Raw genomic sequence first — 21,981 nt, 5'->3', positions numbered from 1 at the left:
TATGCATGTTTAGACAGAAAAAGGTCCTACAATTCCCAGCATTCCCAAGCCAGCCAAGCTGTCTTGGGAATGCTGGGACTTGTAGGACTTTTTTCGTCTAAGCATGCATAGGATTTCGCCCTTAATCTCTCAGGATCACGAAGAACCTGCCTTTAAACACACCAAGGATTCTCTAGTTCAGCCATTCTGCCTGTGATGAGAGGAGGAGCATGTGAATTTAAGGCTCAATCCTCCCCACTCAAAGTCCATCCAATGATAATAAAGCAGTATTTCAATGACAACCCCTTCCTGCCCCCATTACAAAAATAAAGTTCACGTGGCCCGGTGATTCACCTTCAACTCTTTCTTCTTCACTGTATAACAGAACAACTGGCATAACTAATAATATTTTTTTTAATAAAAGATATTCAGACGCAAGAGGGAGGGGAAAGTATTAGGGCTCACCTGAGCAGCAAAGAGAAGGGGGAAGCGGATCACACCAAGTTAAAAGCAAGGTAAAAGAGGAGGAAAGGGGGAAAATGGCAGCACTACGAATTAGTCTTGTGAGGTGTCAGGAGCGCCTTGGTGGCCTCTCTCAGTAGATTCCAGTAGCTAACTCAAGACACAGACGAAAGGATTTCTTTTCAAAGCTTTAATCCTTTTAAACTTAATGATTCTTTCAGATGCTAATCACCAGCGACTAAAGCAAGGAACAGCAGAGTGGGCTAAGCTTCAAGTAGGCAGTTGATCCCCGTTTGAAAGAGTTACTTGAAGACCCAGAACTTATGGGCTAGGGAGAGATCCTCCCTCTTTCCCTTGGGTCCATGGGAGGCGGCTGTTGCTTGCGCGCCAAACGGGCGCTACGCCTCCTTTCTGCACCCTCCATCGCTCGTCGCTCTTTGCGTCTGCATCGAGCATCTAAGAAGCCCCCCCCCCCCCCGCACACTCCCTCACTGCCAGGGTCACTATCTATCTCAGGAATGCTGGCAGGAGGAATCTCTGCCAGGTGCTGAGCCTGTGAGGGATGAGCTGGCCCCTCTCCCACGGATTGCTGTTCCTCCTCAGAATCCGAACTGCTCTGAGGCTCTCTGGGCTCAGTTTCCACCCTGACATGAGGTGAGGTGGGAGGAGCCGAGCTGGCCACAGACAGGGAGGCACCTGAGGCCATCCCATTACCTACTCAGGACAACAACTTGCCACCCATTACAGGGGAACAAAATAAGCCACTTCACTCTGCCGCACGATTTGATCAACTGAGAGAAGCATGAGAAGGACAACGGAGAAGATGGCCACCAGCCACTGCAAAGGGGGTTTGTGTTCATCAGCTAGCAGAACAGACAAAAGCCTCAGTGCTACCAGTTGCCATCCAGGACTCCAGTCCCTTTTGACTTGGCTCATGAAGGCCGGGTCAAACTCACAGTAGTTATTTGGAGGTTGGAAGTGGGGGGCTAGATGGAAGCCGAGTTTGCACTGGGGTTTCCTGGCTCAGGTTTGCATGAGGAAAGTTTGTTAAAATCATCATCTTAATCTTGTATGGATTTTAAATGCTTCAGAATTACCAACAGGGATTAAAACATGCAGATAAACCACTATTAAAATTACATTAAAAAGACATCATAATAATTTAATCTGAGATGAGAATAAAAGTTCACTGCAAACAAGAAGGAGCTCAGGCAATGGAGGGACTTTATTGCACAGAATTATATTGCTGGCTATACCTCTTAGCGGCACTGTCTAAAATGATTTGTGACCCAATAAATAAACTTGCATTTTTGTCGAGATGTGTAATCAGGCCAATGCCTTCCAGTTACTGGTTTATTGCAGATCAGCAGCAGCAATTACAGATACCTTACCAATCACAGCTGCACTCAAAATGCTGCATTACCCAGCAAAATTTTGACAATTGTACCACCATAAAGAAATTTGGATGGTACAAACAAGTTGAAAAATTGAAAGTTGGCTTCATGGAAGTTCCCCAAGGAAACAAAACTCAACATCCTTAAGAATATTATGGCACCTGCACTGTACCGGACAGAGTAATTGCCATCGATCAGTTTGATTTTTTTTAATGCACAATTAGAAATAATTCATGTAGGCCAAATACTGAGCAGATATTACGTATGTGTAAAACCTGTCCCTTTATTTCCCAGAAGCTTTCCACTTTTCCACCCCAATGTCTCAGATATCCATGCAGCTTCTACTGAGTGTCTTGGACATCCTTGCTTTTAGGAACTGCAAGCATAATGTGCTACCAGTGTGGTGTAGTGGTTAGAGTATTGAACTGGGGCTCAGGAGATCTGGGTTCTAGTACCCTCTTGGCCATGGAGCTCACTGGGTGACTTTGGGCCATTCACCGACTCCCAGCTTAACCTACCTCACAGGGTTGTTGGGAGGATAAAATGGAAAGGAGGAGGATCATGTACACTGCCTTGGGCTCTTTGGAGGAAAGGCGAGATATAAATGTAACAAATAAATAAAAGACGTACACGTCTATTTCTATAGGATGTGTATCCTCACTCTTATGCTTGCCCAAGAGTTTGCACATCAAGCCACTGATAATATTTTCCCAGGATGGAAGGTCAGTCAGAAATCAGACGAAAGGGAGGGTCAGGATAACTGTTCACATCTGCAGAACAACAGCATCTGTGCTGGAAATCAAATCCACTAGATTACTGCAACATCCCTAAAATATGAAGAGGATATGCTCACAGTTTCTCTGTAAACACATCCAAGCAGGGATGTGCCAAATCCCACATGAAACGTTATTTGCTTCCCTTAAAATGAATCAAATGTGTAGGACAGCTCCTGTAGTACAGCAGCTATAGACAGGTCAGAAATCCAGGGGAAAAAATCACGAAGGCATTTTTGCAATCAGGTGCACTGAATTCAAGAATCTAGATCTCCAAATTATATAGCACCCCTTTTGGCCGCAACCTTGGAAAATGACCACCATCTCCCAGGAACTTATCCATACAAAGGTATAAGGAACTAGTGGGGCCAAATGGAGGGCTATATAATTTGGAGATCTTTGAGTCATTCGAAATCATGTACCAACACAACCAGGAGACCTTTGAAATGCTCTGCAACCTAGTCCAGCCCAGTGCTTTGTTTTGGCTCAAATCATTCTCAAGTCTGTAACCCGCCACTAACAGTGGCCAAAATACATAAAGTAAGAAATTATGGATGTGCACCCCAAAACTGACATACCCATACCACTCACTGGGAGATATGTTGCCTTCAGGACACACTAGTAGTATCGTATCTGGCCCAATGCTTAATTTTTCACAAATCACTCTAATGCAGCCCTTATGCCAATTATTGCCTATACATGTGGGGGGGAAAGACATGGGTGAGCTCTTCCAGTTCATTTTGGATTGGAATGGAGATTAACCAGTTCATTTCTCCCCCTCCCCCCAATTCGGAAATAGCTCAGTTAATTGCCAAGCCAAGCCAACCTGAAACAGGGATGCTTGCCCATCTCTACTAATTCACTGATTTTCTTGATCCATTTCAAATGGGGTTCAGGCCTGACATTGGGACAGAAATTGCCATGATCACTCTGTGGGATGCCCTGTTCCAAGAGAGAGACAGGGGGAGTACAACGCTGTGTCTACTCTTGGCATCTTGGACCTCTCAGAGGCTTTCAGTACCATTGACCAAAGTATCCTTCTGGGTGGGCTGTCTGAGCTGGGTGTTGGAGGCCCCCTGCTTGGGGTGCATTCCACTATCTGGACAGCCAATTCCAGAATGTGCTGCTGAGGAAGCACTGCTTGACTTCATGGAAGTTCTCCTCCATGCTGTTTAACATCATCATGGTGGGAGAGTTTACATGGAGATTTGATGTGAGACTTTTTTCCCTTTCACATAATACTAGAGCCCGGGGTCATTCACACAGAGCATAGTCAAACTATGGAATTTGCGACCTCAAGATGCAGTGATGGCCACCAATTTGGATGGCTTTAAAAGGGGATTAGACAAATTCATTGAGGAGAAGGTTATCAACGGCTACTAGTCCTGATGGCTATATGGCTGATAACTCCAGTATCAGAGGTTGTACGCATATGTACACCAGTTGCTGGGGAACATGGGTGGGAGAGTGCTGTTGCACTCGTGTCCTGGTTGTGGTTTCCTGGTTGACAGCTAGTTGGCCACTGTATGAACAGAATTCTGGACTAGATGGACCCTTGGTCTGATCCAGCATGGCTCTTATGTTCTTATAAGGTGCCACCAAAAAAGACAGAAGGAACTGTTGGTGGGTGTTCAGCTTGTTCTGGAAAGGGCTGCACTCTGCCAAATGGACCAGGTTTGCTCTTTAGGGGTGCTTATTGATCCAGCACTGTCACTAGAGGCCCAAGTGGCCTCTGTGGCTCAGAGCACCTTTTATCAGCTTCTGGTGATATGCCATCTGTGGCCTTACCTGGATGGCGATAGCCTGGCCATAGTTACCAATGTTCTGGACTACTGCAATGTGCTGTACATGGGACTGGTCCAGAAACTCCAGCTGATCCAAAATAGCAGCACAAACCTGCTAACTCAGATTGCTCGATATGATCATATTACATCAGCACTTTGTTATCAGCACTGGCTCCCAGTCAGTTTCTAGGTCCAATTCAGAGTGCTATTTTCATCTTTAAAGTCCTTGACACCCTGGGCCCAAGATACCTTGACACCCTGGGCCCAAGATGCCTTCTACTCATTATGCCTACCCAAACTTTGCAATTATCTTCAGAGGCTCTACTTCAGGTGTCCCCACCAAGTTAAATTTCCTACCAGGAAGAAGGTCTTCTCAGTAATGGCACCCTGGCTGTGGAATAATATCCCAGAGAGGCTTACCTGGCACCTTCCCTGTGGTCTTTTCATCACTAGGTGAAGATTTGTTTTTATTCACCAAGACCTTAAAAAGAACACACTGTGATTCTAGTAGTATACAATTTTAGTGTTTTTAGCACCTTTTTATGAGCTGTGTACTTTTGATTTGTCTGTTTTTATTCCTCTTTCTTCCTGGAACAAGTCTTCTGTGTTGCAAATTGTGACTCTATGCTATTGCATTTGTAAGCTGTATTTTATCATTTTCTGTACACAGCCCAGAGAACAATGTTATTGGGTGGGCTAATATAAATACAGTCAACTTCTGAGGCCTTCCTCCAAGAGTTTCCTCCAAGGGAGGTCCAGAAGGTGGCAACAAGGGAGAGGGCCTTCTCAATGGTGGCCTCCCGATTTGGAATATTCTCCCCACTGAGGTCCACATGGCACCAACATTGTCATCTTTTCGGTGCCAGGTTAAGACTGTCCTCTACTCCCAGGCATGTGACAGCACAGGATGGGGCATTTATGTCAGCTGTTTTTATCAGGTATCAGTATCTTACCGTAACTATTTTAGCTGTTTAAATAGTTTTTAAATTTTATAAGTTAAAGATGTTATAATATGTTTTTATTATTTTGTATTTGTGGTTTCTAATTTTTGTGAACCACACAGAGAAGTTGGCCTATTGGACGGTATGTAAATGATGATGATGATAAATACATAATCTATTTGTCTACTGCAATAAATGGCATAGCAGCTGCATGTCTGAGGGTGATTTCTGAAAAAACAAGCCTTGGGCCAGACAGGGTGCTATGGCATCTCATCGGGTGCTGTCTCCCAGGAGTGTGGCAAAGTAATTTGAAGTCATCCAAACCTAATTTTGGAGTGCACATCCTGAGTTCCTTATTCCTTTATATGTACATTGGAAAAGATTGGCTTGGAGACTACATGCTTCAGAGTGATTTGCGCCAAAATGAAGCACTGGGCTGGACAGAATGCTGGAGCACTTCAAAGGCAGCAGTCTCCCATTTCTACTGAGGTATGATTTAGGGTGGCCCAAAGCTTATTTTGGGGTGCACACGCCCCACCCTTTATTCCTTTATATGGGTAACCATTTCTAAGAAATTTTCCATTTTCTAAGATTGCGCCCAAAATGTATGAAATCGAGTAACCTAGATCTTTAAAATTTAGCACATTTTTTTTATTTAGGAACATCTGATTTCCACTTATTCCCTCCAAATGCCTTCATCTTCCATGTTTTCCAGAAATCTGACTAGTCTACTGCAGAGACCAGTGATGAACTTTAAAAAGAAACACACTTTGTTAAAAAAAAAAAGTCTCTTTATTAGATTTTTTTGGTTTTTCAATGTCATCTTGAGCACAAATCACATGAGATATCACATAAATGCAGTTTTAATGTTACTAAAAGAGTAACTTTAAAACTTAATTTCCATAGGAGTATTTTCTCTAGGCGACCACTAATAATTCTTCCCAATTCCAGAGCAATCCTTCCAACAGTCAGTTTTGTGACAGAGCAGAGCAAAAAGCAACAGTGAGCACAGCCCTGCAGCAGATATTAAATCTTTTATATGCACAGTGCAGCCATTGGGACATTTACAGTAAATCTGGGCAGCATCTCGACATGTGATCTTGCAATATTACAGCATCTATACTATCACGGATGGGAGCCGTCAAAGTGGGCTTTCTAATACTTAACATGACCACAGTAATGCAAACAGGGTGTGGTGTTGAAGGCATACAGGATAGGAGTGTAAACTGGGCATCAAAAGGTTATGTGATATTTCTATTAAAATAAATATTGTGTAATTATCTTATTTTCAACATTAATAACTGAGCATGGTTTTCATGATGGAGGATGAAAACCCAGATTTATGTAGCTCTACCCTGGAAAAGCCTGGAAAATGCCCCAGGAAAGCTAGCCCGCTCTGTGGCAATAGACATATGGAGGTCTGGGGGTGACTATTAGATAGTGCCTGTGATGGCTAACACATGCACGCATACAAAGTTCCCAAAGTAGTTTTCCAACTGTTTTAATTTAAAGGATGGGTGTATATTCATATATACCCTCACATGAGTGCTTTCAAAATCAGATTTCTAAAGTGAAATTGACTAGATACAAGCTGTTTGCAAACCAATACAGTCAATTTCACTAGCCTTGTAGGGTACCAGCAGAAGCTCTTTTAAGGGATTTGCTCAGTTTTTCCTAACAGACTTTTACCACAACCATACTCCCCCCACCCCTGGCAAAGCTTCCTCCTTCATATTTGTTCAGCTGTCAAGCTACAATACCAAATCAGAGCACTGTCACAGCAAGTATGCTACAGAAACAATTTGTACAACTCTTCAGTCACACTGATTAGTCTAAAGTTAAATTACTTTTACATTTCAAAAAGGGACACAACAGCAGCACTCTGGAACAAAGCAATAACAAAGTTACACATGGGCAGAAGACACCTGCTTAGTAAGTTTAGCTGGCATTTCCCACTAACCCACAATTTTCTCCTCCCTGGTCAGGGGCAATTACTTGCTTTGTTTCTTTGGTGGTGGTCATGGGAGGTAATTAGCCAGTTCTTTGCCTTCTGCAATGAAAAAAGCTTTATACATGATTCTAGCCATGTTGGTGTATGTTTCTTTTCCTACTGGAGCTTTGCGGGGGGAGGGGGGGCTCCTTCACACTAGGCTTTTATCCTGCGATTGGGATTGCTCCTTCACGGAAGTTTGCGGGCTCTTTACATGACGCAGTGACCCTGCCGTGACCCTCCTGCACTAAATGCCCTTTGTTCCGTTTTTAAATAGATGTTATAGATCGCAGATAATGAGCTCTCAGATTACCCCCTTGTATTCTGCTTCTTTTCCTCCGTGAAAAGACTTAACAGGCGGGAGATCAATGACAGATAATGGAAGACTCAGGTAAGGCGGGGAGGGGGAAAGGGGAAGGGAAAAAGGAAGCTATTGTAAAGGAAGTCAGTGGTGATCCTGCATTTAAAATAGAAGCAGAAAGCCCATTTTAAGTGGAGGATTTTAGGCTGGTGTAGAAATGCCAAGAGAGAGACTGAAATGCAGCATAACATGTAATTGTATGATGAGCCACAACACGCAACCAATACTCAAAGGAGCAAGGAGAAGGTTTCCTGATGAATACGCTACAAGAAATTCAGGGAAATCACTGGAGGAAAGAAGCAACTGACTACACAGACATAAGGCAGGTGTGCTGTATTCTTACTTGGATAAAACAGGACCAGAAGGAGGACTGAGGGGAAATCAAGCCCTCACAAGGGGGCAGGAAGACATGGAGCTTTCAAAACAAGGTGTGATCATTGCTTTTTATGTTTTTAATGCCAAATGGGCAGAACAGAACAAAGCGAAAGTCTACGTAGCCTTAATGAAGTACCATATGCCCCAGGGCAATTCTGTAGGATTTATACCTGGTTTTTCTTGTTATATTAAACTAACAGTTTGGTCTTGTATGCTTAATTTTTCTACTTTAAATAACAGATTTTCATCAGAATCGCTGGATGGGGTAAAGCGTTAAAACCCTGCCCAACTTCTGGTTAGGGATGTACGAAAGTTCCGCCACGGATCTTGGGGAGGCCGAATGCCAGCGCATTCGGCCCCCCAAAATCGGTGGCGGAACGGCCCGCCCCCCCCGCCGCCCCCCCCGCCGCCCCCTTGGGACGAGACTTACCTTGGGTGGATCTTCCTGGCGGCGGCGGCTCCAGCGGCGGTTCAGCAGCGGCAGCGGCCGGTCTTCCGACTGGCTGCCGCCGCCGCCGTTTCCAGGTTAAAAAAAAACAAAAACGTGATAGGCTACGTAAAGATTTACATAGCCTATCACGGCTAGATTTTAAAAAAACACCGTGATAGGCTACGTAAATGTTTACGTAGCCTATCACAGCTGACTTAAAAAACAAAGACAAAAAAAACGCGCGTATGCAAATGGCAGCGGCCATGGGCGCCGCCATTCATGTTCCTTATTTTGGCACGTCTTAGTCTACGTAAACATTTACGTAGACTAAGAGGGTGAAAATAAGGGGGACGCAAATAGCGTAGACGCTACGCTATTTGCATTCCCCTTATTTTCGCTGTCTTAGTCTACGTAAATGTTTACGTAGACTAAGACATGCCAAAATAAGGAACGCGAATGGCGGCGGCCATGGCCGCCACCATTTGCGTACGCGCAGGTTGTGTTTTTTTTTTAATCAGCCGTGATAGGCTACGTAAACATTTACGTAGCCTATCATGGCTGACTGCAGGCACGCAAACAGCAGCGGCTATGGCCGCCGCCATTTGCGTCCCTGCTAGCCAGTGGCCGGATGTCCAGCTGCTGGCAGAGCCAGCTGGCAGCTCCACAGAATTGCTGCGGAGCACAGCTGGCCGGCCAGGATTCCGGGGGGGAGGAACGGAGCGCCTCCCCCCCAGCCAGGATTCCGGAGGGAGGGACGGAACGCCTCCCCCCCACCATCAACATAATCCGCAGAAAGATAAGTCACTTTCGTACATCCTACTTCTGATCCCCCATCTCCCCCCACTTCTGATCCCCCATCTCCCCCTACAATTACTATTTAGAATAGATGGATTACAAACTGTTAGCATGCAAGACCAAACAATGCATTGACTATAACATGAAACACCATGTCTGTAACCTGAAAAGAGCTCAGGATCTAATACACACTTTACACACTTGCCTTGGGTTACACAAATTAATGGAGCAAGTCGTGAGGGTACATTTATTCCTTCTCCACCAAAATATGTTACGAATCTACTGACTCTATTTCTTTAAATTGTTATCTGAGGAGACAGAAAACGAGGAGGGTTTCCAAATACTTCTTCAATTCCAAATATCGATTCTAGAGCACATCATATTTTACTTCTTGGAAACCTGTACCAAGAACTGCCTGCCACAGTAACATCTCTCTCATACTATCATCACAAGATGATCATCTCTTAAGTGCCTAAGAATGTAAATGCTGTACAAAGTAAGATTATAAATACAGATCGTGTCCACAAATTCAGCCTCTTTGGGGTCCGCAGTGGATTTTTATGACATCCCTAGATAGCACTCTTCAGATACTTGGACGGTTGTCACAGAGAGGAAAGCCAGGATCTCTTCTTGATCAGCCCAGAGTGTAGGACAGGGAATAATGGGCTCAAGTTACAGGAAGCCAGATTCCAGCTGAACATCAGGAAAAACGTCCTGACTGTTAGAGCAATATGACAATGAAACCAATTACCTAGGGAGGTAGTGGGCTCTCCCACACTGGAGGCGTTCAAGACGAGGCTGGACAGCCATCTGTCAGGGATGCTCTGACTCGGATTCCTGCATTGAGCAGGGGGTTGGACTCAATGGTCTCATAGGCCCCTTCCAACCCTACGATTCTATGACTCTATGAGTGGTTGTCAGCATATCATGCACAGTTCTTTAGGTTGCTAAAATTAATCAGTGCACCCTTCCTAACCTGGTGTCCTCCATGCTGCCTGAAGGATGCTGGGAGTTGCAGTCCAACGTATCTGGAGGGCACCAGGTTGGGGATGGCTGAATTAGTATCAAAGGTACTGAAATCCACAGTTTTCAGTACCTTTGCTTCTTTCTGACACTTAAACAGTAAGGGCTGTACGTGATATTGTCTTTAAATTTTTCAGGTGACATACTTGTGGTGTATTGAGACATAAAATTAACACGTGGTACTTCTTTAGCTTTGTTTAATTTCGTTGCATTTAGCAAACATGCTAAATTAGATTTACTCTCTAGCGATTTTTGGATGCAAACTGAAAACTTTCCAATGCTGAGCCTACACGAATTAGCCTAACCTGCATCAGAATGTTTTCCAGAAAATGTTCTGGAAAATATTCAAATTCAAAATTTTCCAGAAAACCCACTTCTCTGCACTTGGACTATGTTTTCATCTGTTCTGAGACATGGCATCCCTGTTGCTGATTCCATATTTTAATCCACAAATCAAATCCAATAATTTGTGATGTATTTTTTACATCACACTGACCAGATTTATTTTGAGAGCAATCTTATGGCTCCTAGACAGCATCTGGGGGACACAGGATTCTTCAGTTTCCTGGATGCAAGCCCAGAGAGAGGTAGGGATGGTGGAGAATTCCGCCACGGATTTCAGTGAGGCCGAATGCCAGTGTAGTGGGCAAACTATCACAGCAAAGACCAGGATGCAAATGGCAGCTGTGGCAGCCGGTCGAAAGACCAGCCGCCGCCGCTAGAGCTGCTGCTGTCCAGAACATCCGCCCCAAGTAAGCTTCGTCCCGGGGGGAATCCGCGGGGGGGGGGCAGGCCGTTACGCCACGGATTTCGGGGGGCCGAATGCCAGTGCAGCCTCCACTAGCCAGGCAGAATTGCCCATCTACCTGAAACGCAGCGTGGGAGGCACAAGGCACCTCCTGCTCTGCATAGGATACTCATAAGGCTCCGGGTTCAGGGGCTTTCGAGTACCCAGGGCACAACCCATAGGACTGTGCCATTCCATTCTTATTCTGTTTGTCACCATTTTCCTCTTCTAATGTTATCTCAAAGGCCTAGATTATCCAGCCTTTCGAATCTTTGACTTCACATGACTTGAACAAGATCCATCTCAGTGAAGGCCACTGACAGAACAAAGCAACACAACTAGCAACTCTAGTGCAATTATCATACCACAGGAGGTCACTGACTATATAGCGCAGGTCTGTCTATCTGATATGGACTGTAACATTTCAGATTGTTCGAGAGAAAACCAAGTGTATGAATGTTCCCCCAAATAATAATAATAAAAAATATTCCCTGCGCATTCAGAACTAGCAAGCCAGGAGAGTTCTACCCTGACATGCTAACTTTCCATGTAGAGGGAGGTTGCCATTGTGCTTTGCTTTACATGATGTGTATGCCCTACTTCAGACCCAAGTATATGTATTTCCAGAAAGTCGTTTGCTTTTAGGATTTTAGCGTAAACCGTAACGCTGCAGTCATTGCGAAATGTGAAAGCTATTGAAATGTTGACGCTCCAGGACTAGTGGTAGACATGAGACAGGCATACTACTGAAAGGAAAGGCTAAAGGATCACATGAAGATTAATCTTTAGTACAATCAGGTGGGGAAGGGCAGACCTTAGGCTTGCTACATCTTCTGGCATTTTGCTAGCAGACTGAGGTCTACCAGGTGGAAATCAGTGGCTTGGGAGGAAGGGAGGGCGTATGTTTAGAATCAAGTGCCTCTGAGCACATGCTCAGCCCAGGAATTTGTTTTAATACCAAAATTGAGCCTGGGGTCCTTTCACACACAAAAATCCATTTGGGCTCCTGGTTTTCCCCTTAACTCTTGCCATTTCAGCAGCTTAATTTTCAGCAGCCTAAAGGGAAACAGAGGTGTTCATCACACAGGGGCAGAAATCCGCATTAGCTATGGGGGCTTTCTCCATCCAGTTTCATTGCAGGATTCGATCGGGCTCCTTTACATAGACTATCTTCTTACACGCCATTCTTTACCTTTTCACAGGGTGGGTACTTTTCCGCAAAAAGCCATCACACACACTGGGGCATCGCAAAATTTCCTCCCTGGTTCCTGCCCCTTTGCCTCACCTCGCAGATTACTGGTGGCTTGGTTGTGATTGACACGCAATGTGGGTGGACAGCAACCTCCACCGAACTGCCTGGACCCCACCCCCGTAGGCACTGGCTTCCCAGCAAACAGCGGGCATGCTGGCCATTCTGTGTTGCAGAGTAAGCAGCTGACGGTACATTTAGTCATGGCATGGCAGCAAGCGGGCATGGAGGTCAGTATACCGACATGCCCACCACCCCGACATCACTGCCATCATGATCATGACTGCGCCCCCAACAACCCCAAACAAAGAGGTGTTTTTCACGCTATGGGAGAAGTACACGGGCAGGCCATGGCACTCCTGTTGCGTGGGCTGAAAAAATACTGCATTTTTTCCATTTGGGGATAACACAGGATAGGCAGGGGGAAATGGCAGGAAAATCAATGGAGGGTTACAATGATGTGTAATGGACCTGCAAACTTCCGTGAGTGGCCAGTCGTGAACGTGTGACAAATTGCAGGTGTAGAGATGCCCAGAGACCTTTTGTTGTTGTTTCCAGTGTTAAATAGGGATTCAAAAGCTCTTGAAGATCTACTGTAAGTCACCCAGAGATCTACTGCTGGATCCCAATCTCTCCTCCATGCACCAGAACGCTAAGGCCTCCTTCAAAGGATGACATGACAGCAGAGAATCTGGTGAAGGCACTTAAGCCTCTGAAGGCTTTTTCTTTTATCCTTTTAATTATAGCTTCCCTTTTTCAAAGGCATATCTGGAGTTGAGAGGTAAATATTTACATAAAGCAGATCTTTAAAAAGGCAATTATTAAGCAAACAGCATAAACAAAAGCCATACCAGTTGTAAAAGAAAACAAAATATTATTCATTAGAGAATGATTTCTCATCACTCAAACAACACCGCAAACATATCAGAGCACAAATCCAAGAGAAATGGGTTTACTGGAGCCAACTAACATTTTGTAAGAACCCACAGAAACAAAGGGTCTAAGGGGCTTCTGCTAATTCAAATTCAGATTGTTTTATTGGCTTTTTAGATCAAGTTGAGCAAATCGTTTTAAAAACACGTGCGCACATGGCACCCACCTCTCTGCATTTGGTATTCATGGGTCTAAGACAGCCTTCCCCAACCTGGTCCCCTCCAGATGTGTTGGACTACAAATCTCATTATCCACAGCCAGCAGAGTCATGAGATCTGCATAGCAATTCTGGGAATCAAAGGGACGTATGCCCTGCCCCAAAAGGTGAACAGGAAAGCAGATTAGTTTTTCCCCATCTCCTCCAGAATTGCGGGAAAAATAACTGGACATCCTTAGCACACTTATGAGAACGGAGGATATGCACACACTCCTCAGCAATACAGCAAAGTCCCACCTAGATAGGCCATGGGTGCAGTCCTTTGTCACCATCCTCCTCCATGTTTCTGCGATGATTCCTCAAGAGTTTCTCTCTCTCAGGCCAGCTCATGGGTTCTAAATTGCTGTAAGAGCCATTTACTGGCTATCACACTGGGTATGCATGGAAAGTACAAAACCCTTCATTTAAAGGGTGGGCTACTCATTTACATTCCATTTTATCTTTTCCTTTTTCAGAGGAGCTCAGAGCCTATATTCCTCACCACCACCCAAAAGCTTCACAACAACCTGTGAAGCAATTGTGCCCTAGAGACAGGGACTGGCCCAACGTCACCCTGTGAGCTTCATGCCTGAGCAGGGAGCTGAACCCTAGCTCTCCCTGGTTCAAGTCTGACACCAGGGGTCAAACTCTACGTTACATGCAGATGTATGTAACAAAGCCCTTGACAGCTGAAATTTCTTCAAAAATGAAAGTCAGTCTCAGGAGCAGGGCTGGCCCTACCATTAGGCAGAGTGAGGCAATGGCAGCCTCCTGGCTGCTCCTCATGAACTTCCTAGCTGTTTCCTGCTGTCTGAAGGCAGAGCTGTGAATGCCAGACCATTCCTCTTGAGGTCTGAAACTAGCCTGCTGCCTCAGATGTAGTGGAGGACACTATCCCATCACCAATGTTGAAGATGCAACTGCCAGTCCAGCTGGCTTTTGTAAGCAATATGGGGTGGGGGTGACCATCTTTTCCTCCACTTCAGGCAGCAAAATGTCTGGAGCCAGCCCTGCTTATAAGGCTACAATTTTGAGTGGAGTGGGGGAGAGAAACAGGGTGCTTCTCCTACATGGATCCAGATGCATGTTAGAGGAGTATGTATTTGAAAGTCCACAGGAAGGAAAGGAGCTTTTAAAACATGGCTCTCTTCTGTTCCAGGGGAGCTGAATCAAATTCCACCAAGTCAGTAAAAATATTCTCTTTAACCCCCATGGGAATTGGTTAAGGTCCCTAATGCAGTTTGAGGGATTCTTATCATTCCATATTTTATTTGAGCCTGACAGCACCTTCCAATTCCATTACAGCATGGAGCAAACACAGGGCTCAGCCCAAGGCAGGCACTGTTCTAAAATATGACATTCTTTAGATGCAGTCAGAATAAACACAAGCAGTGAAACACAGCTACAGTATGACCATCTCTAAATTTTCAGCATATTAAGTTAGGCCTTAGAAATATTTAGGGGAAAAGCCTTAGCCACACAATAAGTTTTAGACATATTGAGCTTTAATGTTAAACGCAAAAGTCCAGCTGGCACTGCATAACAAATTAGCTGGAAGAAACCAACCCTCATCAGTTTAAATGATATCTAAGAATAATGTGGCAGAATGAAGAAATAACAAGTGATGTTTATCAGGCTCAGAGAAAGATGTTTATTATTATATTTGTATTTCATCCTTCCTCCCAAGACCTCAAGATAGCCTACGTAGGATTAACCCATTATAACACAGGTAGCAACCTTGTGGTCATCCAATTGTTCTTAGGACTACAACTCCCACCATCCCTGATGACTGGCCATGCTGGCTTGGGCTGATGGAAGCTGGAATCCATCATTATCCAGAGGGTCACAGGTTCCCACGTTTGCATTATAACCTGGGTTTCCACTATATGCAGTACAGTTAGGTTGTTCTACCACACTAGCTCTGGTGAGAACGATAGGTTCCAACTGTGGGTTGTCCCTCCCGCAACTACCCACAATACCTGGTTCGCACAACACAGACGATGAGGCATCCCTGGGTTGTTTAGCTCTGCCCAGCGGCAGCAGGAGCAATCGCGCAGTGAATACCAGCACACTCACCAGTTCCCACTTCATTCACAAGAACCAACCATTATAAACAAACCATGGGTTGTTGTGATGTGCAAACTAGGGCAGTGGATAGATCCAGAACACCCATGTTACCATTTCAGGAACTAGTTGACTATATGAGCGCCACTATGTGTGGGAGGGGGGAGAAACCTTTAAAATATTTTTAATAAAATGTCAAGTATATATAAAAGAGATACACATAGAGATCATACTAATTTTTTTAAAAAATGTGGAGAGGTATTTTACAGAAGTCACTCTATTTGCCAAAACTCTACACACCCACATAATCATTCCCTCCATTTCCAATTCGAGTGTTCTCAGGCATGCAGTGCAGTGGTGTAGCCAAAACAACACCAAGATGGAATTACCAGTAGACTCGGGGTAACCCTGAGGTTTGCAGATGTCCAAACAATCTTTATAAAAAAAAACCTAAGGGGGTGGGGTAGGGGAGGGAACCACAAAAACAGTTCCATACAGGACTCAGTGGTATAGAACTTTGATAGACTGACTGGAAAAAAAACCCCTGACAACAAGATGGGTAGGGATAATACAATGGAGTGGCTGGAAAGGGTGTGGGAGTAAGGGAGCAATCCAATGGCAACTAGTCAGCGGCGGCTAGACGGCCATAGGATATTTTGTTATCCGGGAACCGACCTCCCTCCGCTTCCCCGCTGCCTCCAAGGCAGCGCAGAACAGCCTCGTCCTCCGTGCTCGCAAGAGGAGCGCAAAGCAGCTGAACAGGGGCATGCCTGGGGGCATTCTGGGGCAGGGAGGGCAGAAATGCCTGTACGACATATCCTATGTGTCGTGCAGCAACCTCCTTCCCTGCTCTGTCCTCCCATGGCTATACAGTCGCAATCGGCTGTCCAGCCAAAAATGCAGGGCAGGAGAAGCACGGAGGGAATGATCCCCTCTGTGCTTCCCTGCCCTGCTTTGGATAGGTGGTCACCTCCGAGTTCGGAGGCAGATGCCTATCTGGATAGGATTGCACCCTAAGAGACTAAGGGCAGTATCCAATGTGACATTCCGCAAACTTAAGTAGTGCTAGCGGAGCTCTGCTGAATCTTTCCTTTGGGAGAGCAGTTGCCCATTAGACTTGAGCAACCAGGTGCACAAGCAGTTATGCAACTGGTTGCACAACACCTTGCACAAGGGTTGCAAACCGTTATGCAAAACCACTTGCACAACGACGCTTGCAGAAACGTAACTTCTGTTGGATTCTTTTCTTGTGCATAGTTCAGAACCTAGTTTCCACTAGGGCAACATTATTTGCTCTAACAGAATGACATAGTTGGATACTGCCCACAGATACAAAAAGTATAGAATGAACCATCTCACTGTCTAGATAGATCATTTCCTGTTTCATACTGAGAAGCTATATTTAGATGAGAAGAAGTGGGATATTGCAACATTTGTCTTCTGCTGGCCAACAATGAATTTTGTTAGACTAATGGCATGCGAATAGTCCAGGATGACCCCTGCATGAATTATCAATAGGATCTCATAACAACAGGAGATTGTCTCCTCACAGTTAGGACTCTCTCTCCAGATGTTGGAGTTTGATGTCTACCAGAGCTTGACAGAGTTGACCCCTCCCTCCAAGGAGAGGGAGTGAAGGGAGAGGAAATGCAGCTTGAACTTGGAGAGACCCTAAGGACCAAAATGCATGTGTAACATTAGTCCCATGTTTACACAAGCGCCCTTAACCTGCCTGCCTTAATTCTGGGGACAGCAGCTGCAGGGCCCCAATATGAAATGCAAGGTAAGCAGGATTTGGAGGGCTAAAAGCAGCAAGGAGGGAGCAATTTTCAACAGAAACCTGGTGCAACGGCCCAATCCAGATCGGGAGCACATTCCTAATCATTGCCTCACAGCGGCAGTTCTCCAAAATGAAAGTGGCCAAGTTAAGCACAGGTGTTTAAACATGTGCCTAATGACACACTTTCAGTTTGACCCCAAGTTCTGACAGATACTAGGTCAGAGGCTGACAACCTCTTTCGGACCAAGCCAGCGGGCCAGACAATGTCAAGGGGGTGGGTGACCCACCCCTTCAGCCCCGTCCACTTTTCTTTTCTCCATACGAAGAGAGGCACAGCGCTCCATGCCTCTCTCTGCACTGAGAAAGGGACTTGGTGGCTGCTTGCAGGATCCAGCCCTGCATCCTTCAGGTGGAGGGGGCCTCCTCTCTGGGAATCTGACAGCCAGGCTGTTCTGGCTGCTTATAAGGGTGCATTTGCCTCCATTATGCTCTGCTTCTGAAAATAAAGTAAACCAAGCATTGTAAGCCTCAAATGTTCTCTCATCCAGAGGAAACAAACAGTTTTTAATGCTTCCCTGGAATTCCTTGTCACTCAGAAATGTGGAGACCATAAGAGTATAATGGTGGATCTGCCTGTAACGACTCATGAGAATGGGAACCATATGTAGAGGCCTTACTAATCAATGCCTGAGTAAGCTCAGGGGTCCCACCCTCGCTGAAAATCTTTTTGGTTCCTATTGCTGACAAAATACTCTGGAGAATTCTATGTTCCATGCCTTGTGTGAAAAAGGGGAAATACAGCACATCAAGTGTCACCACAAGAGACTTACCCCATTCTTTGGATAGGCGATCCATCCAAGATCCCCCATTACTGACCGTGAGTCCAATAAATTCACTGGAAGAAATAAAAGGAAGAATAGGTTACTGAATGTGAATGGGGGGAGGGGGTAAATGATCACTGCTGCCACAGGCAAAAAATGACCATGTCACACCCTGTCCACCTGCAATAAGCCAAGCCTGGCTGGGCCTGTGAAGCACAGAAGCCTCTAGGCTGGTGCCATGGTTGTGTTATCCCAAGGGCACCCTTTTACTTATTAATTGTTATTACATTTATATCCCACCTTTTTCCTCTTGCAGGAACCCATGGTTTACATGGGCCTCCTCACCTCCATTTTATCCTCACTACAACCCTGTGAGGTAGGTCAGGTTGAGAGTCAGTGACTGGCTCAAAGTCACCCAGTGAGCTTCATGCCCAAGTGGGGACTAGAACCCAGAACTCCCGAGTCCCAGTTCAACACTCTAAGCACTGTACTACACTGGCCCTCAATGCCTTGCCTTGCATTCTGGATAATCTTTTCCTGGACAGGCTAAAACCTGAACCAAAAGCAGTGGGGGAGAGGACTGTATATTACATGATCTTTGGCAGTGGACTATGCTCATATGTACCACTTAAACAGTACAATCAATGTGCACAAACTGGGGCAGGGAACAGAATGGGTGGCCAATAGTGGGGTGCACAGGAAAAAAAAAATCTTTGGAACCTGCTTCATTGATTCAGATAGAAGGCCATTTTGCTTCAGACCAATCTAGACAAGATACACTTCACTTGAGATCCAAGGAAGTCTCACTTCCATTTTCCAAAGCTTCAGACGGGGCTTAAGTGGTGATGCTACCGAATTTCATAATTAGACCAGCTTGTAGGAAGGCCACGTGGAAACAACCAATCAGGAAGGGGTATATAACGTGGTGATGCATGATTTCATGACACACTGCGTGATTACTAACCAAAGTGGAATTTGATCCTGTGCATGCACAAAAACTATACACAGAAGGAGATCTCGAACTGAAGGAGCACTCTCATCTGAGATTACACAGATGAATGCATCACTGTCCAAGGAAATGACTAATACATTTGGGATATGTTCACCCAGCACTAGACCTAAGTGGCTTTTCTAGCTCTGTGCTATGATTCCCCTGTGATTTCTTGCCTGTCTCTCCTGGCCTGTGTAATGTCTCCTTCCCAGTAGGAGACTTCAATTTGTCTCTGCTACAAACAGGACTGCCACCAGATCTTAGAGGGTAACCCAGAATAACTCAACAGTTTGGGGCAGGGGTGGGCAACTTCTGGCCCTATTGGTGCTTTGGCCTACAATTCCCATCATCCGTAGCCAGTGGCTATGCTGGCTAAGGCTGATGGGAGCTGTAGGCCAAAACATCTGTAGGGACACAATTTGCCCACCCCTGCTTTTGAGAGTTAGGACTCCAAACCAGCTCCGGAAAGTCCCCTGGTTTCAGTCCACCTGGGGCTGACAGCGCTGAAATGTTTACTCCCAAGAAGAATCTGTTTGCAAAGGGATTTCAAGCTCCGTCTGTTGCATTGAACAACCCACGCAAGAGCCAGGGATTTAAGAGAGTGCTTCAGAAAGAAAAAGGGCCTATCATGCATTTTAAGATTCCAGGCACTTCTAGGCGCTTGCGGAGCAGCAGCCCTTAGCAGATTGTGCCTTCTGCTCCAGACAGAATTGCAGCCCTGCCTGTGCTTAAATCCACAGCATTTTGCCCTGCCAAGCTATGCAGCCAATTAACAGAGTTTTACATTAAAGAGCAATAAACTATTCCCAAGCTTACAACATTTTTCTTGCATTACCTAAAATCCATCGTCCAAATACAGAGTGTAATTAAAAAATAAATCTGCACACGCTTAAACAAGCTGAGGAAAATTATAGCAGCTTCCTTTCTTTGCTTATGATTAAATCTGAGCTTTTTTCATTTTTAAGAAAAATGTCCATGCTAAACTAACCCAAAGCCTACTGCTATCGGGGGAGGGGGGGATAACTTAGACAGCATCACATTAAGAACATAAGAACAGCCCTGCTGGATCAGACCAAGGGTGCATCTCATCCAGCATTTTGTTCACACAGTGGCCAACGAGCTGTCGACTGGGAACCCACAAGCAGGGCATGAGTGCAATGGCACCCTTCCACCCATGTTCCCCAGCAACTGGTGCACATAGGCTCACTGCCTCTGGTACTGGAGGTAGCACATCACCATCAGGACTAGTAGCCATTGATAGCCTTTTCCTCCAGGAATTTGTCTAACCCCCTTTTAAAGCCATCCAAATTGGTGGCCATCACTACATCCTGTGGTAGCACTGAACTCTGCAGTGTGTGAAGAAGTACTTCCTTTTATCTGTCCTGAATCTCCCACCAATCAGCTTCATTGGATGACCCCAGGTTCTAGTATTTTGAGAAGGGAGAAAAATGTCTCCCTATCCACATTCTCCAGAATTTTGCAGACCTCTATCATGTCTCCCCTTACCCTCCTTTTTTCCAAGCTAAACAATCCTAGCTGTTGTAACCTTCCCTTATAGGGGAGTTGCTCCAGCCCTTGATTGTTTTAGTTGCCCTTTTCTGCACTTTTTCCAGCTCTACAGTATCTTTTTTTTAGGTGTGGTGACCAGAACTGTACACAGTATTCCAAGTGTAGTCACACCATAGATTTGTATTAGGGCATTCCTTTCTGCTGCATCTAGAGAGCTAATTCATTTTTCATAAACCAATCTTTTCAGATTAATTCTTTCAGATATTCTTCAAGGCTACTACAGTCTTAATCTTTACTTTACTAATAGCACTGCTAATCATATTAGATGATAAACATATATAACAACAACACTAAAGGCCAAATCAGATCCCGTTATTACAGGCAACAAGAAAGGCCCAATATGGGCCTTTCTTTTCTAAACAATGTGCCCGTGATATAATCAGAAACCAAGACCATTCCTCTCAGGGAGGCTTCCCACTAAGAGGCAACCACTCAGAAATGTTTACTATATCATTTGTGGGTTTCGCAAAAAGGACACTAAAGGGCAGCATGACAACACTGTCCCATACTCTGCAAGCCTGTCCATTTTACCCTTCTGAACCAGGGCGGCTCTGTACTTACTGATTGCTCTAGCAAGAACACCAGTGTTTCCCAGAGAATGCATAATGTGCCATCATCAAGCAAATGTGCATGCATGTGCATGCACATGCACACTCGCATGCGTGCACACACCTTTGAGCATCAGCGTACATCTGTTTGGGAAACCAGGCCAATACCTAGTCCTTGCAAGTTGGTAAAGCAATATCTGGACTGTACCACTTCAGACTGCAGCTCACATAGCTGAAACACTATTCCCTACAGAACAATCCCCTGCACACATTGGTGCCTGCAGAAAACGGGAGGGGAAGGTAACAGACTACGTCCACGGAAAGTTCAGTCTTTTGCCTGGGAGAGACAGTCCCTAAAATGCCCTATTCCCTTAGGAGCTGCATAGGAGAATCAGGGGAGAGTGCCATCAGTGTTTTAAGTGATACCCCAAGCAATTAAACTAACCCCCAGAATCTTCTCAGACTTATCAACCTTCCACTAAGGAAAGAGGCCAAAACCCGTGTCATACATGTGGCCAACCCACACACTGGACACAGCTGCACATTTTTATACCACTTCTTTAAAGTGAAAAGCAGCACTGGTAGTGGCCTTCGGGGGCCAGAAAGCACTGGGAAGGGCTCCTTAATCCTTTCCCTTCCTACAAACTGCTTGCTCAAAAGACCCCCACACTAGCTGCTTTCCCGTACACCAAGGGAAAGGCGAAGGACTCCTCTGACACTATTCTGCTGCCACTGA

At 45.3% G+C, this 21,981-nt stretch overlaps 1 protein-coding gene across 1 annotated transcript in view; it reads right to left on the bottom strand.

Moving 5' to 3' along the window:
• EPHA5 (EPH receptor A5) overlaps positions 1-21,981 on the bottom strand; it is a 409,399-nt gene that overhangs the window by 351,622 nt on the left and 35,796 nt on the right. Inside the window, exon 4 of the mRNA XM_084859796.1 lies at positions 18,147-18,211. Within this exon, the coding sequence (XP_084715922.1) occupies positions 18,147-18,211 (65 nt within the window). The remainder of the gene's footprint in view (positions 1-18,146; positions 18,212-21,981) is intronic.

This window comes from Heloderma suspectum, chromosome 5, assembly GCF_057233095.1.
Source record: "Heloderma suspectum isolate Gila_16-S chromosome 5, 16-S_ref, whole genome shotgun sequence".
Lineage (NCBI taxonomy): Eukaryota > Metazoa > Chordata > Lepidosauria > Squamata > Helodermatidae > Heloderma > Heloderma suspectum.
This window is presented reverse-complemented; position numbering and strand designations above follow the sequence as displayed.